Below are 23,237 nucleotides of genomic sequence, written 5' to 3'. Positions count from 1 at the left end.
ACACACACACACACAAACACACCCACAGAAAAGAGAACATACTGCAAATTTTCAAAGGCAGGCAGGACTTAAATTATCCTGAATGTACAAGTTCTATACTCGGGGAATAAAGAATAAGCTTTGCCTAGCACACAGCAGGTGCTTAATAAGTGCTTCCTCCCCTAAGTTTCTTCTGGCCCCGTGCAATCTGCAGCCCTTCACTCTCAGGGCAGCCTGGACGGACACTAGGCCCAGCCTACTGGCTACTCTCCCCTCGCCTCCTCCCACAGGCTACCCTGAGACCTTGTTTGTCTTTCCAAGAACAGCCTCTCTCACCCACCCACCCAGCCAGGACCCCACGAATTCCAACGTTTTGCCAAGACTTACTGCTAATTAAGTGAACTAGGTAAGCATTAAATTAAACTAGCAGTGTTGCTGTTTCCCCTCCAGACTGAATAATTACTCATAATGAGCTTGGATAATAAGTCTCTAAATAACACAGAGTTACCCATAATTAGACTGAAAATTGAGTGAAGGAGAGAGGAGAGGAAAGGAGGAAGGGCAGGAAAGAGGAAGAGGAAGAGGCAGGAGGGGAGGGAAGGAGAGAGAGATTTCATATCCATAATTTATTCAAGGACAAATTCAAATTATTGGCAGGGAAGGACCTCTTAAGCCCATGTTGCCACATAATCTCAGAAGTGCAGAACCTGGGACAGCAGGATCTCAGTTGTAACTGTGTATTTCCGATATGGAAAACCAAGGCTCAGAGAAGGGAAGAAATTCACCCAAGGTCACACAGCAAAGGGGGCGGAGCACTGAGAGTAATGGACTGGGCTTCTCTCCCTGATGGAGGCTAGTTTCTGGGGTAAGTGGCGGAAAGTGAGCTGGAGGAAAGCAAATCCACTTCACTGGCCTCCTGGGAGCCAGAAGAGATGAGTGGTTAGTTAGGAGCTTTGACTCAGTCACATTGCCAGGACTCGAATACCTCTTCTGTCACATGGTACCGGTGTCACCTTGGGGAAGTTCATCCACTTCTCTGAGCTTCAGGCTCCGCCGCTGTAGGTGGGGGAACAGCTGTAATTTACCTAATGGATTCGGTATGCGCCCCCGCCGCCCTCACCTCCCCTGTCTCTAACATCAGTGCCAAGGCAGTGAGACTAAAGGATTGGGAGTGCCTCCACCAACGTGTAAGCCACGTGGGCAGGTCCTGGGCATTGCTGAGCCTTATCTTTCCTGTGTGTAAAATGGGTTAATATAACCGTCCCCTCCTGGGTCACAGGGGAGTTACACAGATAGAGGTTAATAGGTATACCACCGGCTTCCAAAAAGCTAGCAGTGTGTTTCCAGCTCCGTTCAAGATGCAGCGGGAGGCCCCATCCCCCACACCTTAACGCAGGCGCCCTTAACCCCAGGCTCCTCATGACCTTCACCCTGACTCTTGGAGGTCATCACTCCCACTCTGCCAGGGCACCAACTTCCTCCAGTCAAGCTCCTCCAGTGCATGGGGAGCTCCCACAGAGGGTGGGCCGCTGGGCCACTGTGGGTCTTCTCTCTCATTCCAAACCCTTGCACCAGGCCCTGTGGGGTGGCAAGGCCGATTCAGATTGCAGGAGCTTGAACTGACTCCCTTATTCACTGCGGCTCTCCTTTAGCAAATAATGTCTCCATGCCCCTAAGCTACACCCACAGCCCTTTAAACTTTTATTTGGAGAGAGATCTCACTAAGTTGCCCATGCAGGACTCAAATTTATGAACCTTCTGCCTCAGCCTTCCAAGTGGCTGGGATTACAGGTGTGTACCATCACACCAGGGGCAGCCAGATCATTTCTTTTTTGGGGGGGCATGGGGCTTGGGATTGAACTCAGGGGTACTCACTCACCGAGCCACATCCCCAGCACTACTTTGTATTTTATTTGGATACAGGATCTCACTAAGTTGTTTAGTGCTTCACTTTTGCTGAGGCTGGCTTTGAACTTGTGATCTTCCTGTTTCAGCCTCCCAGGCCGCTGGGGTGACAAAAGTGTGCCGCTGTGCCGGGCCAGATCATTTCTTTGTCCTGTGCATATAATTATGTTAAGTAGCACCCCTGATCTCTGCCCCCTGGATGCCAAGACCATTTCCTCTTGCAATTGAATATATCATATCTCTAGACACTGCCAAATGTTCCCTGGGTCACAGCAGTGACTCTAGCTGAGAATCACTGCTATGAAGGTAAGGAGCCAGTCCCACAAGGATGAAGGGAGAAGAGCAGACCAGAGAGGAAACAGTTTTGAAGAGATGGCCTGAAAAACTCTCAAGGGTGAGAGGCACTGGAAGCCTGGCCCTACCCCTAATCTGGGCACTTGCAAATGTTAACCTGGATAGAAGCAAGTTCTCATTGGAAAAGGAGCCTGAGTCTCCCAACCCTTCACACAGCTCAGTGAAAGAAATACTTAAGAGAAGGAAGAAATGTTAAGTGCAAGATAAAGCCGAGGCTGAGAGCTCAGATGGCTGAGATCGGGTTGGGATGTCGTTTCCTTGCCCTCTTCCTGTGAGCATGGAATCTGTGTCCTGCACGTTTAACCCTTCTTTCCTTCTTCAAGGAAATGCTGTACTCAAGTCACCAGGAAGATGGTTAAAAATGCAGATTCCAGGACGCCACCCCTCTTAGAGAAGTCTCCAGGTCATTCATTCTTCAGCTTGCTCAGGTTTGAAAACCTCTGGATTCAGCCAGATGTCAGCCCTTGGGAGGGCCTTTAAGGCCGTCGCTGTTACTAAAAAAAAAAAAAAAAAAAAAAACCTTTCCTAGCCACCCACCCCCAGCATGGGAATTGACCAAATATTGAATGGAACACACGTGTGTGGGAGAAATCCCTCCAGCTGAAGGCAGGGGCCAGGGACTCTGCAGCCCATCTTCCCCCTGAGTTCAAACTCAGCCATCAACTCAACCATCTCCATGGAAACAGGTGGGGAACCGAAGCCCAAAGAGGGAGGGATTTGCCCACAGTGAGGCAGATGCTCTTGGTAAATGGAGCCTTGTCTCTAATCTTCCCAAACCCAGAGCCTCCTGCTTCACTGGGCCTTGTACACAGAGAGGAGATCAGCTCACAACTCCACCTGCCAACAGACATGGTCCCCAAGCACCCTTCCTGGGACTTCCACACACCTCTGCATGCCTCCCCACCCCAACCAAAGGCACATTTGCTTGGCAACACCAGTTCTCAGGGTGGTTCTCTTGCTGGAACCCGGTGGCGGAGAGCAGGACAGGCCCCAGAGAGAGCCCTTCAGGGAAAGGCAGGAATCTGATATCCTCTATGTCAGTGGATGTGTCTTCCATGGTTCTACCTACAGAGTTTGACATTTTTAAACACTCCTGAATAGAATCCATGGCATCTTAAGCACTGTCATTAAGTTGATGGTGATTTTTTTCTTTTCTTTTTGTGATGCTGGGGATGGAACTCAGGTCCTCACAAATACTGGGCATGTAGGCACTCTACTGCTGGGCTACATCCCCAGGGCTTGGCAAGACTTTTTCTTTTCTTATTGTTTGGCACCAGGGATTGAATCCAGGAACACTTAACTACTGAGCCACACCTCCAGCCTCTTTCATGTTTTATTTTGTCACAGGGTCTAAGTTACTTAGGGCCTTGTTAAGTTGCTGAGGATGGCTTTGAACTTGCAATCCTCTTACCTCGGCTTCCGGGGCTGATGGGATTACAGGTATGTGCCACCACACCTGGCTTTTGGCTTTAGTTCTTAGTTGGGCATAGTGGTGCACACCTGTAGTCTCAGCTATGTTTGGTCATTTGAGCCCAGGACTAGCCTGAGCAACATAATTAGATCCTGTCTCAAAAATACAAACCCACCCTCCCAACACAATAAACGCACTGGTACATAGATAATGGTGCATCTTACAGTGATCTTGTGTTTAGAGACACAATAATTACCCCTTTTTCTTGAGATGCCAGCCTTCATGTACATCACGTTGTTTGATCTTCGTGAGAAGCCTGAGGCAAGGGCTGTTGCTGCCCCCACTTTAACAGGTAAGAAGACAGAGGCTCAGGGAAGTTGGTCAACGACCTTCCAACGGCTAAAAAGTGGTTACGATTGTTAATTTTATATGTCAACTTGGTTAGGCTACGGTGCTCAGTGACTTGATAAAACACTTGCGAAGATGTTGCTGTGAAGGTGTTGTTTTAGATGTGCCTGACATTCACAGTCGAGCAGATAGATGACCCTCCATAACACCGGCGGGCCCCATTCCACTAGCCAAAGACCTTCTGGGCAGAGATTAAAGTTTCCCAGGAGTGGAATTTTGCCTCAAGACCGCAACACCAGAAATCATGCCTGAGCCCCTGACGTGAGCTAGATTTTAGGCTCCATTACAGTATCTACTTCTTCTTCTTGTGATATTGGAATTGAACTCAGGGCCTTGTGCATGGGAGGCAAGCACTCTGTCCCTGAGCCACATGCCCAACCAGAAGTGTTGACTCTTACCTGAGTCTTCAGCCTGTTGTCATGCTGCCCCACTTTTTAGACATGCCAGTCCCACAGTCGCATGAGCCAATTCCTTAAAGCAAATCCCTCCCCATGTCCTACTGGTTGAACCCTGGAGAGCCCTGACTGGTGCAGTCACGAGCTGGGATGTCAAGTCATACACACACCCTCTCTGCCCAGCCTGTGTTCCCAGGGAGGCCCAATTCCAGCTCAGAGGGCAGGACCCAGCTCCAAAGAAGCCAGTCTTGCTGTTGCCAATCCTGATACCCCACAACCCTGCTGCTCATCCCAGGAGACACTCGATGGCCCACTGGAGGGGGGGAGAAAAGGGCTAGCCTGAGAGGGGAAGCCCAGGAAGACAACAGAGAGACCGAGTGCAGGTGATACGTTTATTGCGAGACACTTATTTCTGGGAGCCAGGCTGCTGGGGTAGCCCCTCAGGAGCTCCCGGCCGGCCCCACAACAGACAGACACAACAACCTGGAGTCCCACCCAGTCGCACATAAATAGGAGGAGTCAGCAAAGGGGAAGGAGACCGACAAAGGACCCTGCCGTTCCTATGCTAGTGTGGCGGGGCGGCAGCGCCTCAGACACAGCCCGTCTCTTTTCCGTTTCCACGCTGAGACTTTCATCTGCTCCAAAAAACTCTGGAGCCGACTCAGCAGCCCTCGGCCGCCTTCCTGGCGGCCCCCGTCACGGTCTCCTAGACAGTGAGTCAAGAGTCAAGAACACCAATGAGTCAAGAAAACCAAGATGGGTTTCTCTTAAAAAAAATAAAATAAAAAGCAAACCAAACAACTAAATTTGCTTCCGTCCTTTGTACCTCCCAGTTCTGACGGGTGAACAGTGTGTCCCCTGACAACAAACCAACAAACCAAAAGAAACATGCTGAGCAGAAGCTGGGAGTCGGAATAAAAACATATTGCACATGGTTACAAGAATCTTCCTGAGATCCCTCTTGGTGCAGATCCCCCAATACTGGTTTTTGATGCAACCAACCCCTTGCCTACCAGCGATGGTGACATATACACCCCACGTCCCCATCCAGGCAGCATTAACAAGGATTCCACATTCTTACCCTTTGCTATTAGCCAAACTCAAAGCCAGGGCTGGTGTCACCTGACATACCATAAGCAAGTGGTGGAGGGAGGTGGGGATGGTGTCCACCTTCGTTTTCCCCTCCAGCCCCCTGGTGGTCATCAAAGTTCTACAGCATCCAAGACATGAAATCTTCTGGGACGAAGAGCCTTCGAAGTGGTTCTCGCCATCGCGTGCTTCTGAAAAGGGACCTCTGGTGCTACTGCAGGTCCATCCCAAGATGGGTTAAAACTGACAGTCTCGCGGGGGACAGGCAGAGTGTGGCAATTAAACTTGTTTCTTTTCTCTTAAGGAATTTTTTTTTTTCAAGTATCACAAAATCCCTGATGTAGTATGTAAACACGACATCTTGCGGAACAGAAAGCTAGATCACTTGGGGAAGCAGCAGCATGTGAAGTATCTAAAAGGCCGGAAAAAGTTTCACGTTCAAAAACAAAAGGCGAGACAGCCACTCGCTGGGTCTTGCAAGGAGGCACTCAGCCCACATGCACAGGCCTCTCGGTGGAGCCAAAGGAGGGGAGCACCCACCACGGCTGGCTTCAGGGTCCTGAGAAGGAGCCAGGCTGCCCCTTCTTTGTCAGTGACGTGGCTGCCATCGGCTAAGAGTGAAGAAGTCTCTGAGGCCCGAACTGGAGGTGCTTGTGGTCTAGTATTCTGGCCTCTTCCCAAGTCTTTCTTGATTCACTGGACCCCTGCTTGGGGGGGACAGCCACTGAGCCTTCTTTATACCCCAGGCACACATGGGAGAGGATTTTCAGAGGAATGCTCTCGGTGGTGAGGTATGTCATTGAATGCTTTGCTTGGGTCAGTTTTATTTAAAGGAAAAAAAAAAAAAAAGCCCTTTTTATGTCCAAGGACACTGGGCTCTCGGGCAGGGCCTCCAGGCACCTCACCTGGCTCAGCTCTCCTCTGGGGTGTTCTCTTCCTTTGCCTGGCTCTTTGAGGCTCGCCCATGTGGCCCAAAGTTGGCCTATCTGTCAAAACAGCCTGCAGGGAACAAGTGGCTCCCGCTGAAGTAGCTGCTTCCGTAGGTGGTAGCAAGGCAGTGCCTCGGTTCGGCTGCAATGGTCATCTGCATGCTAAGGGATGCGGGGACAGGCATGGGACACATGTCCAGGGGCTGGAGGGTAGGGTAAGGAGTGTGGAGGGAGGAGCCAGTGCCTCCCGGGAGCAGGCTCCTTGAGCGGTGGGCCTGCAGCGAGTCCCTGTAGGCCAAGCACAGGTCCTGCACAGGGGCCTGGAGCTGGGCCAGGGTCGTTGTCGCCTGGCTGAGGGCAGGGTAGGCAGGCGGCTGGAACAGCACTTGGGTGGGGGCCGGGGGCGTGCCGGGCACCATGGCCAAGGCTTGGCTCTTGACCGTGACGGCATCCTTGAGGACATTGTCATACGCTCTGAAAAAAGAGAGTCCAGTGAGATTTGAAGGTCAAAGAGAACGAGACACCTGAGTGTACCTCTACCTTCCTTCGTATCTGGGACCCAGGGAGGTGCGTGCGCTCTGATACTGCAGGTCCCAGCCACACTGTGCTGGAGGGGTCTGCATGTGCCCTCGGCTATTCCCCAACTAGACTCAGGCCTCAGATTTCAGCTTGGAGCAGCTTTTCCCACAAAGCCTGACCCCTCAAGACTAGGCTGAGCAGTCCCTGTGGCCCCTGCCCTGCCCCACCCTGGAGGACAACTCAGGTCCCATCTGCTTTTCTCACCTCTGCATTTCCAGCATTTGGTACAGCCAAGTGCTTTGGGTGCTGAATGAGCACACAGCACAAGCTCTACCTTCTAGGCCTTTCTGGGCTCACTCTATCCCCAGCTGGGCTACTCCTTAGCTTTTAAGCACCAAGTAAATTGCCCACTGGGGTCTAAGTGTCTCCCTCTGAAAAGAGGGATGTTGCAATAGGGATTTTTCCCATCTCGGAAAAAAAGCTTCCCATAAAACTTTTTGGGAAAACAAAACAATTAGAGGCTTACGTAAGAAAGGAGCAAATGGAAGCTATGACTAATCCAAGAAGGGGATATCCCAAAGTGGCAGTCATCAGTGAAGAGTGAGGCCAGGCTGAATTGGGGCGCACACCTGCCATCGAAGCAACTTGGGAGGCTGAGGCAGGAGATGGAAAGTTTGAGGCCAGCCAGGGCAACTTAGTGAGACTCTGTCTCAGAATAAGAAATAAAGCCGGCTGCAGTGGTGCACACCTGTAATCCCATCTGCTGGGTAGGTTGAGGCGGGAGAACTGCCAGTTCAAAGCCAGCCTCCACAATTTAGCGAGGCCCAAAACAACTTAGTGAACTCAGCTTGCCTCAAAATAAAAAAAAAAAAAAATACAACAGGCCGGGGATGTAGTTCAGTGGTTAAGCACCTCTGGGTTCGATCCCTGGTACTAAAAAAATAAGTAAATAAATAAAGTATAAAAAGGGCTGGGAACATAGTGCAGTGATAGAGTGTGGCTGGGCTGGTGGCTAAATCGAGGACAGCCATCAGCACTCTGATCAGGCTGTGTTCTCTGACTTTGGGGACCTTTTAAAAAACACACAATTTAGGGCTGGGGATGTGGCTCAAGCGGTAGCATGCTCGCCTGACATGTGTGCGGCCCGGGTTCGATCCTCAGCACCACATACAAAAAAAAAACAAAGATGTTGTGTCCGCCGAAAATTAAAAAATAAATATTAAAAAAATTCAAAAAAAAAAAAAAAAACCACACAATTTAAGACAAAGCCTAGGGAGCAGGACTGACAATTTAGAGAGCAGGTAGCCACCAGCCAAGCATGGGACCTGAGGAATTTTGCTGTCACCATGCAGGTCCACATCCAAGATGTACCACCATCTGTTGGGTGCAAGAGGGAGTGCACTGGGGGTGGCCACGCAGGATCTGTCCTGTCTGCCCTCCTCCCTGAGGTCCCCATGGACCTCTTTGGACTCCAATATCCATTTCACAATGCAGGATCCAAGAGGCCGTTAAGCATGTTCTCTGGTACACCAAACATTTCTTCCCCAAGATTCCCAGGGGCCCTTGTAAAGACGCTGTAGCTTCTTAGGTAAAGCCACTTGGGGTTTAGCTGGATAGGTCAGTTTCACAGCCATTTCTGAGAAAAGTCGCTTGTAAGAGCCCCTCAGTGTGATTATCCATAAGATTACACTGGGCTTAGATCAAAGAGCCCAGATGTTAATTTTTATTTTTGGTATTGGGGATTGAACCCAGAGGTGTTTAACCACCGAGCCACATTTCCAGTCCTTTTAATTATTTTTTTAAATTTTGAGACAGGGTCTTGCTAAGTTGCTCAGGGCATCACTAAGTTGCTGAGACTGGCTTTGGAATTGTGATCCTCCTGCCTCGGGCCCCAGAGTCGCTGGGATTAAAGGCGTGCACCACTGTGCCCAGCAGCCCAGGTGTGTAGAAGGAGGGGCACCGAGCCTCTCTTCTCCCTTGCTCCCTGATCTTAAAAATACAAACCCAAAGCTACCCCCAAATAGAAAGGGCCAATTCCCTAACCCCACTTCTATCAGAAGACACAGTAGGTGAGGCCCTAGACTCAGGAAATCCCCCATGCCCTGAGGTGGGCTTCAAGGGCAAGTGGAACCTCAATTTTTTAAGAAACACAGAGATCAGGAGAGGAACCTACACCAGCAGGATTTCAATACATGTGCTAAGATGTTCCAGGGAATAGTTTGAGATCCTCTGTAGGTCTCTGGTCCAGTAGGGAGAAAGCTGCAGGCAGATCCTGGAGGCCCCAACACAGGCTGCAGCGACCACAGAAGGCTGGAATTTGTAGAATATATGATCTGAAAGAGAATCCCAGAGGGAGTCAGCACCCTTGGAGTCCTGTGCCTATTCTGAGAACTGGCAGACAAATGAATGAGTTCAAAGGCTATTCACTGATGCACTATAAATAGGATAAAAACTTGAAAAATATGAAGTTCCATTATTAAATATTTTTTCCCCAAAGACACCTTTGCTCTCAGTTTGGGGGATTAACTTAGACAAGTGATTTTTCAAATTATTGTCCATGGGTCCTATGGGGCCACATGGGGCTGGCTGATGGGCTACAAACAGAACTGTAAAACATCTGTCCTGTTTTAGTTGTCATGGGTGAATGACACACCATTTCAAAGGACTTTGTTTTAGGGCATGACTGAAGGCTGCTTAGTAATAGCAACAATGCTTGATCCACAGTAGGTGCTCAGCAAAAACGTGCTGAATGAATAAACTACAGGAATAAAGCTACAGGAATTTAATATTTATAACTACAATGGGCACCTTCCCTAGGTTTACTGAGAAATCTCATGTCCTACTAAGATAGCCGGCAACATAGCAAAGCTGATACTATTTTTATACAAAGGCCAACAGCTGAAATTCCTACAGTTTTCATGAATGGTATTGGTTTTCATGAATGGTATTGGTTTTCAGTGCCTTCCTATGTTGTCTTAAATTGCTCTTGACTTTCAATTACTTGAACTTTCACCTTTTAGGGTATCAGTCAGTTAGGGTAGTATTTTAGTTAGAAGCACAGTTGTGGAGTCAGGCTCCCAGGTTCAAATCTTAGAATAGATCTTGGGTAAGTTAGGCCATTTAAAAAAAACATATTTTTGTAGATATCGATGGACCTTTATTTCATTCATTTATTTATATGCAGTGCTGAGAATCAAACCCAGAGCCTCACACATGTTAGGCAAGTGCGCTACCACTGAGCACAACTCTGGCCCCAAGTTAGGTCACTTTTTAAATATCAGTTTCCTCACTTCTAAAATGATGCTTGTGTGAGGTCACTGTAAAGTTCAAATGAGATAATGTGTGCATAGCTCTGGACCAACAAGTCTGCACACAGTAAGCACTCAATTCATGCTTCATATCAGAACCACGGACACTGCCATTCATGATCTTTCTGGTTTGTGGCAGGTGATCGAGTGTGTGGTAGGTGATCAAGTGGTTTTATCTGCATTTTTTCTGATTGGTATGTCACCTCACACCTACATTCTAAGACACTGGGGAAAGAGGGGTTTCAAGTAGGGGTCCCCAAACTGGGTAACCTTTATTGCTAAAGCAGATGTAAACACAATTCCCATCTCATATCCTACTGTGCAGTGAAGCTCTTTGGGGATGACTGAGCTGTGACTCTGTGCTATTCGAATCATCTGCAATGTTCAGGTTACCATAAGCGGATTATGGGTTGAGCTGTAGTTTGCTGGGGACCAGATGCCTCTCCAGAAGCCTCTGCTGTCTCTTCTACCTACATACCTAGATGGACATGCCCTTCAGCGCCTTCTGATCCAAGCCCTGTGTGTGTGTGTGGTGGGGACCCCAGCCACCTCTGCTGCCCTCACCTTGCAGGGTGACCTCTAGGAAGTAATGGGCATATTCCTTGAGGCACTCTTTGGTCTTGCGGGGGCAGGTGGTAGGCCAGGTGTGGCAGTGGTGGTCCTTTTGGCTGACAGAGGCCAAGAGGTAGTAGTCCAGGAAGTGGGCGGGCGTGGGCAGGCACAGGTTCCAGCTGAAGGCCTCGAGGAGCAGCAGCTCTGTGCTCAGCAGCTCCTTCTTGGTGAGGGAGAAGTTCTGGCTGCTCAGGATCCTTGTGCTGTTTATCTGCTCCAACTTGGGTACGTGGTCTTCCCTGTCCTCAAACTTACCTACAGGGAAGCAGAAGCAGACGTTACTGACACACAGGAAGCGAAAGGCCATCTTACAGCACCTGGACAGTGTGGGCAGGGAGGAAAGAAAGCAGAGAGGCTGGACTTCTGATGGATTTTAAAAGCACATATTCCAGGTCTGCCAAACCTGGACTTGACTCCTCAAGCCTCTGCTTCCGGCTGTGATCATGGCCAAGGGGTCTCAGCTTCTCTGGGGCTCAGCTTCCTTTTTTTTTTTTTTTTTTTTAATTCTGGGGATTGAACCCAGGTCCTTACATATGCTAGGCATGTGTTCTACCACTGAGCTACATTGCCAATCTTTTATAAAAACCATTTTTATTTTGAGACAGAGGCTGGCCTTGAACTTGTGATCTTTCTGCCTCAGCCTCCCAAGTAGCTGGGATTACAGGTGTGCAACACCACATTCAGTTTCCGCTTCTTCATCTATAAAATGGAACCTACACTTCGGTTTCTGCTTCTTCATCTATAAAATGGAACCTACACTTCATAAGGCTTTTGTACATTCAATGAGAAAACACACACCGAATGCTTAGATTGGTGTCTGGGACACACGAGAGGCTAAGAGAGCAGCCAGCAACATCAGTCAGGTCAAGCTCTGGGGGATAGGTGCTCCCCAACACCCTGAATGGCCTTCACTTATCCAACCTCCAAGCCACAGTGAGAATGACCTTGCAAATCTGACCTTGTTCCCTCCCAATGTGGAAAAGCCCTTCAACGGCTCCTCTGCATCCTCCATGTGGGTATGAGCTTGGGTTGCCTTGGAAACAGCTGGCTCAGAAGGTGAGCCCAGGAAAGACTGATAGGTTGGAAGAGAAAGCAGGAAGGGGGAAAAAGCCTCAGAGGGCATATTAGCAAGCACCACTGTGGGCAGCTGGAGCTTGACCCTTGAAGGTTTCTTCGAAGCTGTCTGAAATACTGTCCCTGGGTTACTCCACCCTAGTTTTGGGGAACAGAAGCATTGACCTATCCATTCCTGATTGTTATCAGTTGTGGACAGCTCCCAGGAGCCAGAGGGGCTCCTCATGCACCAAGGGCCAAGGTCCAGGGGCTGTGTGTGTGTGTGTGTGGGGGGGGGTGCATGACAGCTCCCCTCCCTGGAATGCCCTTCCCTATTCCCGCCACTGGGCCAACCCTGATCTGCCCATCACCTGCCAAGTCACTGCCTCTTGGAAGCTCCCATTCCCACATCAGTGCAGGGCCCCTCAAAGGCCTGCCCACAGTCTGACCACCTGTGGCCTCCAAGCTCAGCCTCGTGGGGTGCAAAGCAGCTAAGGCAATGTCAGAAAGGTGGTGGGTGGCCCGGTGGACCTCAAAGGGAACAGCAAACAAAGCCTTTGTGCACCTGCTCACAACTGCAAAGGCCTCTGACCCAGTTCCCAGCAGCCTCTGGAACTTTTCAAGAGATAAGGCAGTGCCAACCACAGGCTGCTCTACAAGAGAAACAACCCATTCCTGAACTCAAAGACCATCACTGCGAAATGAAACAGGCCTCCGGGAAGCCAGGCTCTGTGTTCTCAGTGTGCCCAGCAACAGCGACTAAGTGAGAATGTCGACACAGGAAGCTCTGGTCTGACACAGTTAGGAGATGAGCAAGTGACAAGTCCCAAAGAGGGAAGGGAAGAGACTGACAGCCCGTGTCCCCCCTCCTTCCACAGCCCCTCCAGCCCCTTCCAGAGTCAGCGGAAGGGCGCTGCCCCCATCACACACCTTCTCTGGTCTTGCACTTCTGGGCAGTGGGGTGGGGAATTGAAAGCTGCCCGGGGGGAAGAGCCCAGTGCACCACCGGGATCCGGTCACTAGTGGCTTCTAAGTCTCACGCCCAACACTCCCACCCCAGGGGCAGGACACAGCCATGTGAAACTGACCCCTCACCTACCTCATCTAGGATCCCCCAGGAATCAGGGCAGAGGCCCTAAACATCACTTAGCACTTCTCACGTCCAGATTACTTGTTATTGGTATTAACATGAACGGCCGGTCCCGGCTTCTAAGACCTCTGGTTCCCACCTTCATGGGTTTGGCCCATTTGCTGCTCTGCCTCCAATTTCCAGCAGTGCCTGGTGCCCAAACAGGTGCTCAGTTTATTCACTGAATGAATGGACACTCATTTCTGGATAGTGGAATTTGGGGTGATTTGAGTTTCTCTCTGATGATCTTATAGTCTGTTTTTCTCTCCACAACCATTCATTGTGCAATTTAAAAAGGAAGAATTTTTTTTTTTCTAAATTACCCAGGTGTTCCTGAACCTTGTGCTGAACAGCTGAGCCAACTTCAGTTGTATGCACATATGTTAGGCAAGTGCTCTACCACTGAGCTATGCCCCCAGCCCCACGATCTCTTTTTTCTTCACAATGAGGCGTATTGTGCTGGGGGTGGCATTAAGACCCTTGCAGGGTATTGCTGGCAGCCAGCAATCTATGGGGACCCACCCACGCGGCAGATGTGCTCAATCAGATTAGTTTCCTCCTCCTCCCTGCTTTTCAAACCTTTCAGAACTCTGCTATCAGGCCCAAGAGGATTACCCTCCAATGGAAAGGCCATGGCTTACTGAGGAATCTCATTTTACCAGGTCCTTCCCCCTGCTGGGGAGGTCTCCCTGCTCCCCACCCCACCTCTGCAAGCCAGAGCCTGGCAGAGCTGGGTCTGAATCCTCAATGAGTTTGCTCTGGACCTAACAGCTCTAAATTCTACGGGCAGTTTTATTTGTTTGTAATGTAGGAACACACCCCACGTGAAGAGGAAATGGTCACGTGGAATGGAGAGTACTTTGCAAGCACCCAGCACTCACAAGAGGCCTGTGCTTTATACTGGCCCTGCAGTGGAACCCTCCAGATAGGCTCCTCTAGGCTTCCCAGGGTGGGAGAACCCAGCTTCTACACCCAGAAGCCACTTTGGAGTCCCTGCTCTTCCTCTGCCCTGGCCGACCCCAGCTTAGTGACTATTTCCCAGCCCCAAACATTTCGCAGCCAGAAAAGATTTTTACGAGTTCCTTGATGTTGCACGTGGCCTGGAGACTTTCCTCCCCTCCTCCCAGGACCACGAGCCTTTGTCCCCAGTGCTCCCACCACCAACACAGTCCCTCAGCTGCTTCCTCCTTATCGACAGACTGCACAGACGACAGATGCCTGCAAGTCTTCAGGCCGGTCCCCTGGGAGAGAATGGGGACAGAAGTATGAGTCTCTCTCAGTCAGAAAATGGCCACTGGCTCTCTCTGATTTCCTCAATGCACTTTTCATTTTGAAAATCTTCACATCTGTAGAAATGATGGAAGATTAGAATGAGTGCTTATGACCCTTCACCCAGATTCCCCAACTGTGGACACTCAGCCACACTGGTTCTGAGTTTCTGTGTGTATGCTGTGTATATAAATATTGCTTCCTCTGGACCATTGCTGGTGAACATGCAGACATGATATGGCACCCCGAACATGTCGGCATCTGTTCCTGAGGACGTTTTCCTACGAATCATACTACTATCGGCAATTCCAAGAAAACAACATTAATTACAACATCTTCTGATATTCAGTTCAGTTCATCTTTCTTTTTTCCAAGGTACTGAAAATGCCTTTTACAACCTGTTTTTAGGATCTAGGATCCAAACTAGGTGAACACATAGAGTCTTTATATCTTTTCAGTCTCATTTTTTTGTCTCATCGACTTTGGAAGAACCCAGGCTATTCTGGATTTGCCAGATGGTTTCCTCATGATGAGGTACAGGTCAATGTGGGCAAGAAAACCACAGAAGTGATGTTCAATCTGTCTTACTGTCACATCAGGAGTTACAGACATCGCCAATCTGTCCCAGCAAAGCGAGGTTTGAAAGCTTGGTTACGGTGGTGACACCAGACCTCTCCATTTTGAAGGTACCACCTTCCCTGTGAAATTAACCAGGAACCTGTGAGGTGACACCTTGAGACTGTGAATATCCTGTTCCCACATCCTTTGTCTCAGTGACTTGGCAATCACCGACGATCCTTTCTTGGATAAATTATTACATCAGGGGTTGAAACAGATATGTCACAAACCCTACCATTCCGTCTACACTTTTCTTTTTGATGTTCACATTACCGCAAACCTGATTTCTGGAGCCTTCTCGCTATACTTGTAAGACTGAAAGTGACCCTACACCCACAGAGGCACTGAAGCTCTCTGAGGCTGGGCACACGCCTGTGCATCCTTGGTGCTACTGGTGAAGTGCCTAAGCAATGTCTCACACGTGCCTTCTGCACACCTGGCTGGCTGGTGACACCATTCCCTGAGGCTGCTTCCACAGAAAGCTGCGGCAGTTTATGGCAGGTCACGGCTCGTGGACAGATGATTAGATGTCCACCCAAGTGGCATAAACCTATTTTTTAAAACAATAATCATTGAGCTACATCCCTAGTCCTTTTTGTCTTTTGAGACAGGACCTTGATAAATTGCTGAGAGTCTTGATAAGTTGCCCAGGTTGGCCTTGAACTTGTGATCTTCCTGTCTCAGTCTCCCAAAGTGTCTGGGATTGCAGGTGAGCATCTGTGATTACAGATGAGGACGTGGTGGCAACTCCCTGTTGATCAACTTCAGTAGGAAAGGTTGCAAATTGGCTTTTCTTTTTACAGGTTGTTTTTTTTTTTTTTTTGGTATCAGGGATTGAACTCAGGGGCACTGAACACTGGGCCACATCCCCAGCCCTATTTTGTATTTTATTTAGAGACAGGGTCTCACTGAGTTGCTTAGTGCCTCGCTTTTGCTGGGGCTGCTTCGAACTTGTGATCCTCCTGCCTCAGCCTCCCTAGCTGCTGGGATTACAGGTGTGCACCACCGTGACCAACTTTTTACAGTATTTTTTTAAAACTTGTGGTAAAAACCACATAACATAAAATTTACCATTTTTAAATGTACAGTTTAGTGACATTAAGTACATTGACAATGATGTGCCACCAGCACCACCAGCACCAGCCATTTCCAGAATTCTTATGGTCTTGCAAACCTGAAACTCCGTACCCATGGAACACACCCCTGTTCCCTCTCCCTGCAGCCTCTGGCCACCGCTGCTCCTTTCTGTCTCTATGAAGGTGACCTCCCTGAACACTGGTTTGTCCTTTTCTTGCAGGGCAGACCCAACAGGATTCCTGACTTTTCTGAATTAGGGCCAAGAGCAACAACATTTTTAATTGCTAGGGGGAAAAAAAAAACCTGTTTTGGAAAATTTTAAATATACCAACTAAAACAAAAAAAAAAAAGGAAAGAAAGAGAAAATGTTGTAATGAACCCCCACAAACACAATGACTAGCTTCCAGCAATCATCATCATTTACAATGCCTTTTTCAAAAAATTCTTAAACGAAAAAGGCAAACCCCATGAAATGAGACTGAAAATTCAGTGGTTCCCCCGTTCCTGCTGTCCGGGGCCGGGCACTGGCCTCCCTCAAGTAGACAGGCTGCTTCCTGCACTGTGCCCCGTTAATCTCCCCAGCAGTCCTTCCTGCCTGGCAAGGTGCCCATTTACAACTCACGCAGCGTTACCTGCTGCCTGCTCAGCCGCTAAACACAGGCTCTGACAAGAGGCCAGAGTTTCCTGCTAAAGAGAACCAGTTTTAAAGCAAAAGCTGGCTACTTCCTTCCCTAAAGAAATGCAATACTTAAAAAAAAAAAAGGCAAAGCTATGGCTCCCCAAGAACTGCCACTCTCCTTTTAGACACGTCTCTCCCCTTTTCGTCTGAGAAAGGACCAAAATTTCAGCAGGAACTGAGACCTCATGGCTACCCTGGGACCCTGCAGCAGCCCCCGCCCTACCATGCATATGCTGGTGATGCTGATGATGAACCTGGCCAGACAGAGAGCGGGCTGCCCCAATGGCATCCTGACCTTGCCTAACCTTCAGGTAGAACTTGGCGCCTTCCCAGGCAAGAGTGGGAAGTGCCAGGCAGTGGAGGTGGTTGGGACCCAAGAGGAATCAGACAGATCTGGTAGAAAGGGCTTTTTCTCAGTGTCACAAAACCTCCTGGGGACAGAGAGGCCAAGGTTCTAGAAGTGGAGGCCCAAGCAGGGCTAGGCTCAAGGTGGACCTTTCTGATGCTAATTCTTTTTTATTCATCCTTCTTCCTCAGAGGAGAAAGATGGACCAGGACTGGCAGAACCCAGTCAGTTTTATTTATGACCATGGAGTCAGGGACCAGAGAGATCCAGGATTCTGGAGGAGGCCCTCTCTAAGGGCCTCAAGTGGAGGCTTAGGGGCTGGTTACAATCTGTGAGTTTGGGCAATCACTTGGAACCTGTGCTTCATAGGGTGGTGGGGAGGCTCAAGGAGCTATCTCAGGGAGCATGTGGGGCAATGGGCTCCCTGGCACCCAGGAAGTTCTCTTCCGTGGCAGCAGTAGCTGCTGTCTTATTCACTGAATGTGATATTTATTCTTTGCACCCCAGACCTAGCATCTTCTAAAGTCCTGCTTTTTTGTTGTTTTGGATACAAGGGATTGAACCCAGGGGTTCATAACCACTGAGCCACATCCCCAGTCTTTTTTTTTTTTTTGAGGTTGGGGGAGTGCAAGGGATTTAACTCAGAGGCACTTGACCACTGAGACACATCCCCAGCCCTATTTTGTATTAGAGATATGGTCTCACTGAGTTGCTCAGTGCCTTGATAAATTACGGAGGCTGGCTTTGAACTCACAATCCTTCTGCCTCTGCCTCCTGAGCCATTGGGATTACAGGCACACACCACCATACCTGGCCCCAGTCCTTCTTTATTTTGAGACAGGGTCTCGCTAAATTGCTTAGGGCCTTGCTAAGTTGCTGAGGCTGGCCTCAAACTTGTCATCCTCTTGCTTTAGCCTCCTGAGTTGCTGGGATTACAGGCATGCACCACCATGCCTGATTTCTAAAGTCCTATTTGTTGGGTACAAATAAACTGAAAATGTATAGCGTGATAACCAGTGCCACAAGGCATTTTCTTACAGGTTCTGAAAATGGGGTGGGTGGAAATATGTTCAACAAAAGGCTCCCCCACCTTCAACATAATCCCACTGATCAGGCTGGACAGTGTGGACACTACAGTTGCTCCAGCCTCCTTTCCCAGGTCTGTGACCTTGAACTTCGACCCTCCTGCTGACTGTTACAAGGTTCAGAGGCTGAGGGGAGTGTTGGCTTTGGGGTCTTTTCCAGACGCCCCCCACCTTGCCATGGGTGGGACTTTACCCAGGCCACTCAGCTGGTTAACAAGATGCAGAGAATCCACACAACAGGATGTGAGCTCAGGGAAAGCAGGAACATCTTCGTTTGGCTCTCTGCAGCATTCAGGCCAGACACAGGTTAGGTACCAAAACACTCAGGGCAGCCTGAGCCACCCTCCCTTTATAGCAGGGGTGAGGGGGAGCCTCACGGGCTGAGCTGGTCCTGCCCTTAGCAGGTACTATCTCAATTGATTCTGGTAACAACATTGGGAGGCTGGGGCTCCTCCCCATGTGGAAAAGGAAGCCCAGAAAGGTTAGGTGAGTTGCACAATCACCTAGATCCTAAAAGACAATAGGGAATTGAAAGTCTGGCTCCCTAATGGGAGGGTCCTTACCTGTCATAGAATACTACAGCACAGAATTTAGCAGGAGGGGTGTGTGTGTGTGTGTGTGTGTGTGTGTATTTTTAAACTGGGGATTGAACGCAGGGGTGCTAAGTGACATCCCCAGTCCCTTTTTAATTTTATTTTTTTCCTTTATCTTGAGACAGGGTCTTGCTAAATTGCCCAGGCTGGCTTCAAACTTGCAATCCTCCTGCTTTAGCCTCCTGAGTTGCTGAGATTACAGGTGTGGACCACCATGCACATGGTTTTTTTGTTTGTTTTTCCTGGTACCAGGGATTGAACCCATGGCCATGCATGCTAGGAAAGTGTTCTATCACTGAGCTATGTCCCCAGACCTGATTTTTTAAATCAATGAATAAGTGGTTCCTAAGTCCAGAGCTTTCTATGCCGCAAACATGAGACCTCATAGACTTTCAAGGCAATCCCACAGTCCCCAGGAACCTCTCTCTCTGGGTGCAGGAATTCCCATGGATGTGGGCGTCAAGTCAGCTGCAGCCACTCCCCATCTAACTACCTTGTTTTCTGAGAGTGTTCTGCTTATGCTAATTGGCAATTTAATTCCACAGCATTTCTACTACAGATCCACATGATTAACAGGATGTAGGTGCCTCTCCCCACACACCTTAAAAAAATTTTTCTTTGGCTCTTTGTAGTTACTGGAGACAAAAAGGATGCTCCCTCCTCTTCCCCAAAGGAGGCTCTGCTCAGATATCAGAAGGCAAGCATCTTTCTAGGAACCAGAGGAGACAGACCAGAGTCATTTGGTGGAGAAGCCAAGTCAGAAGACAGCTGAGACACCACGGAGGACCACATCCTCTGCAGAGGCAGTTTTAATTCTACAATGCAGAAGACGGGCACAGAGCCACTCTAGGGAGGCTCAGCCACTAACTGGCCAGATGGTCTGGGGCATGTCTCCACTTCTTGGGTCTGTACTTCCTCATCTGTGACATGGGGAAGCAGACAGACTATGGTGAGGTTGACATGGCAGCTCAGTGCTTAAAAACGGTGCCCTTTCCAAGCGGTGCTTAATTCAGGACCAACCCTGTAATCACAGTCGCAGGTTTCTGGGTGGAATTTGATAAAGGGAAGAAAGTCAGGGACAAAGAAAACCCTTGCTCTGTAAGACAGTGCTGTGGTGATCGGTGATCGTCAGGGAGGGAGGAGCCTTTGGACCTACCACTGGGGGCTGGGGAGTGGGTAGCACTAAGGACCTGCTCCAGCTGCCTCAAAGATCCCTGGCCCTTCTGGGGATTCCAAGCTTAGGAAATGTCCTGGAGAAACAAATCCCCAATACCAGTCAAACCAGGACCTCAGAGGCCTGTCCTGGTGTGATGGTGGAAGCCCACCTGGCTGAGGTGACTTCCTGCCTAAGGATACAAAGAAAAAACTCCCTTCCTCTCTCCTTCCTTTCTTAGGAGCAAAGCTATTCTGTTCACGGCTGGGGTTCGTCTCTGGCATGGAGCAGGCCTGGATAAATAATGAATGGATGAGCGGATGCGCGGGTGAACAGGGGCGTGAAAGCCAGCTCAGCTCTGACAGGCCAGATCGATTCTCAGGTCCAATGCTGGAAACAGAGACTAGAAGGTGAGGTTGTGCGTGGCTGTTTTCTTCAGGGAGCAAATTGTGGAAATGGCTCCCGCTCAAGAGGTGGCATTCAGCCAGCTGGGTCACACGCAGGCTTCCTGTCCTGCTTTTGAGGACTTCCTTGTCTTAGGATGGAGAAACTGGCACAATGACTTCACACAGTGGCTTCGGCCAACCCCTGATTCCTGTGCTCCACTTTGTAAGTGACCCAAATAATTTCACTGGCTGCCTGAAATCAGGGCCTGGGGCACGGGGGCCACTTTCACATGCATGGCTGGCATCATGCATAAAAGAAGTGAGCCCTGAAGGTCAGGCGCATGAAGTTCTTGGGTCACTGCTGGGCAGAATGTTCCTTCCTGACTCCCCAGGGACTGCCTCTGGACAGGTCTGATGGGGCTTTCGGCTGCAGGAAGAGCAGATTGAATTCTCCTGGCTGTGGGGTCAAAAGTGTGGACACCAGGGTCCCGGGTTCCCACTCCCACTGGGAGCAAGCAAAGGAAGAGGAGAGGCAACCTCTTGAGGTTAGGAAGGCAGTCGCTTCCAGACAGGAAACCTAGTCCTGAGGGCTGGCGCTTTCATCCCGTCAGTCAATCTGTAGCCAGTGACCTCCCAGCAGTCTCTTCATTTGCTGGCCTGAGCCTTCCTGGTGTGGCAGGGGAGAGGGGATCTGACTGAAGGATTAAGGCCACTGTGCAGAAAGCCACCAAGCCATCCCGGACTTCACCACCTGGCTCCTCATCCTGTCCATGCACCCAGCCACCCCCCCTGCCCCCAGCGGTGTGCCTTTAGGTCAGTTACCTATTTCCCAGGCCTCAGTTTCCTCCCTGTTGATTGCAAAAAATAATACTGCCTATCTCATGGGATTGTTTCGAGATTAAATGAGTAAATGTGCATCAAAATAAAACACTGCTTGACATGTGAACACTCAATAAACTTTAGCTATTTTATTTTATCACAGGGGCTAGGATTTACCCTCCACCCCAAACTACTGGGGGAAAATGTAATGAGATTAGAAGTGACTTTATTCATTTTTTTTAATCTTCTAATTTTCTACAAGAAATAAATACCACTGTGCCACGGTGGTGGTGGGGGGAACCTTTAAAAACTCTTCAGAAGGCAAAACACTGCTGATTGAAACCTAGAAGCCAGAACTTGCAGTGTAACTGCCAGAGAAGGTTCCAGAATGCAGGTCTGCTCTGGTCCAAGAATATCTCAGTATGAACCTGCTTTTACAAATGCCCACAAGTCAGGAGGCGTTGGAGTTTCCTAGAAGAGCCAAACGCCACCATGTCGGTGACAAAAAAGAGACTTTTCCTGTCTAGACACCGAAATACTTGTAATTAAAATTAAGACGTAGGAGACGGGAGAGGCAGCACATGCTCCTTGAAGACAGTTTTGAAATCCTGGCAAACACACCAAACACGGAAATAATCTCTAATCTCAGCAGCAGGGTGCAGGCCTGTTTCCTTTGGGTCTGAAACTGGTTTCAAAACCAAATGAAACAACCAGCCTCAGTGACTATGTGGGTGATGGGGGCTGGTGAAGGGTAGTGGCTGTGACCAGGGTCTAGTGAGCTCTCCACCACATGGACTGACCTAAGCAAGGCAAGTAAAGCTCTGTTCCAGGTGGTTTTCCCAGGGAGCAACAAGTCTAATGCAGAAGGCTCCGGGGCTCTGTCCTCAGGACTTCAGTGTGAGCAGAGAACTGGGGCTGGAGTGCGGCTCAGCGGGAGATCCAGTGCTTAGTGTGTGTAAGGCTCTGGGTTCAGTCTCCAGGACCCCAAACAAGAAACAAACCAAACCAAACAGGAGGATGGGCATAATACATCCTGGCCCTAATGGTACAAAATGTGCTGGAAGATAAGCATTCACCATACCATGGTTAACATAAACAAAAAGAACCCTTCACTGATAGCCTGGCTCCCAGCAGCTGGACCTCAGAAAGTACAGAGAGCAGAGGGGCACCTGACACCAGTGTCCCTGTCATCTTCCAATCTTCCCACTAACAGCATGAGCCAGTTTTCGTAAGGGCAAGGACACCTGCATATTCTTAGAAGGGTGACTGGCTTGTTCTCAGCAAGTGCCCAGGGACCTGCTGGTAATGCCAGGCTTGTGGCTGTGTCTTTCAGAGATGTGTTTTAGATCTTAAGTAACTTGAGGATGGGGGCTCCATTTATTTCATGCCCCACTGTCCCAGCAACACCTAGCACAGGCTGAGCGCATAGTAGGTACATTTGTGAGGAATGGACCATCTTCACTGACAGGGGCTGTGTACATTTCTTCCATTCACCACTGTGTCCCCAGAGCTGACAGTGTCTCTAATAGAGTAGAAGGCAAATCAATGTTTTCTGAATGATTTACCTGTGTGAGGTCAGGGGCTTCTGAACATTGCATGTTCAATGAACTCATGCAGATTGAAATCCAAGGCCCCTGCAAAAGCAAAAAGACGAGACAGCCCTCCCCCCTTCACACACACACACACACACACAGCTCAGAGTCCCGGTTCCCAAAAAGCAGGTCTGGGTGCTAGACTTGCGGGGGCAAATAGTACAATATGAGCTTCCGGCCCAGCCAGCTGTCTGATAGGCAGTTCACACAAAATCCCTCCCCCGAAATAGCTCTAAGCCTGCCAGTCTGCAGAGATGGGAACAGGAAATGGAAAACCACCATGTCCTCAGCTCACGGTGCTGTGACATTCATACCTTTCCAAGATCTGCTGGGCATGGCCCTCATTAGCAGACCACCCTCCCAGTGTGCTCTGCGCCGTGCAGCCCCCCACCAAATGCCACTGATTAGAAGATGCACCGCTGACGCTGGAGCAGTATTTTTCAGGAAGGGAAAAAATTGCCACATGAAGTGCACACTTCAAATGTAAGCTCCACCCTGCTTCCTGAAATGCTTAACCATTTACAAATGC

General features: G+C 49.4%; 1 protein-coding gene across 5 annotated transcripts in view; it reads right to left on the bottom strand.

Annotated features, from left to right (window-relative positions):
• Positions 1-4,830: 4,830 nt before the first annotated feature.
• Ccnjl (cyclin J like) overlaps positions 4,831-23,237 on the bottom strand; it is a 52,915-nt gene continuing 34,508 nt past the window's right edge. For all 5 annotated transcript variants that reach the window (XM_071612008.1, XM_027938773.2, XM_027938776.2 and 2 more), the window contains exons 4-6: positions 10,862-11,164; positions 9,163-9,322; positions 4,831-6,944 (exon numbers count right to left, since the gene is read on the bottom strand). In XM_071612008.1, coding sequence (XP_071468109.1) covers positions 6,524-6,944; positions 9,163-9,322; positions 10,862-11,164 — 884 coding nt within the window. In that variant the 3' untranslated portion in view covers positions 4,831-6,523. The remainder of the gene's footprint in view (positions 6,945-9,162; positions 9,323-10,861; positions 11,165-23,237) is intronic.

The sequence above is a fragment of the Marmota flaviventris genome, chromosome 5 (assembly GCF_047511675.1).
Source record: "Marmota flaviventris isolate mMarFla1 chromosome 5, mMarFla1.hap1, whole genome shotgun sequence".
NCBI classification, from domain to species: Eukaryota; Metazoa; Chordata; class Mammalia; order Rodentia; family Sciuridae; genus Marmota; species Marmota flaviventris.
Note: the sequence above shows the minus strand (reverse complement) of the source record. Positions and strands in the feature narration are given on the sequence as shown.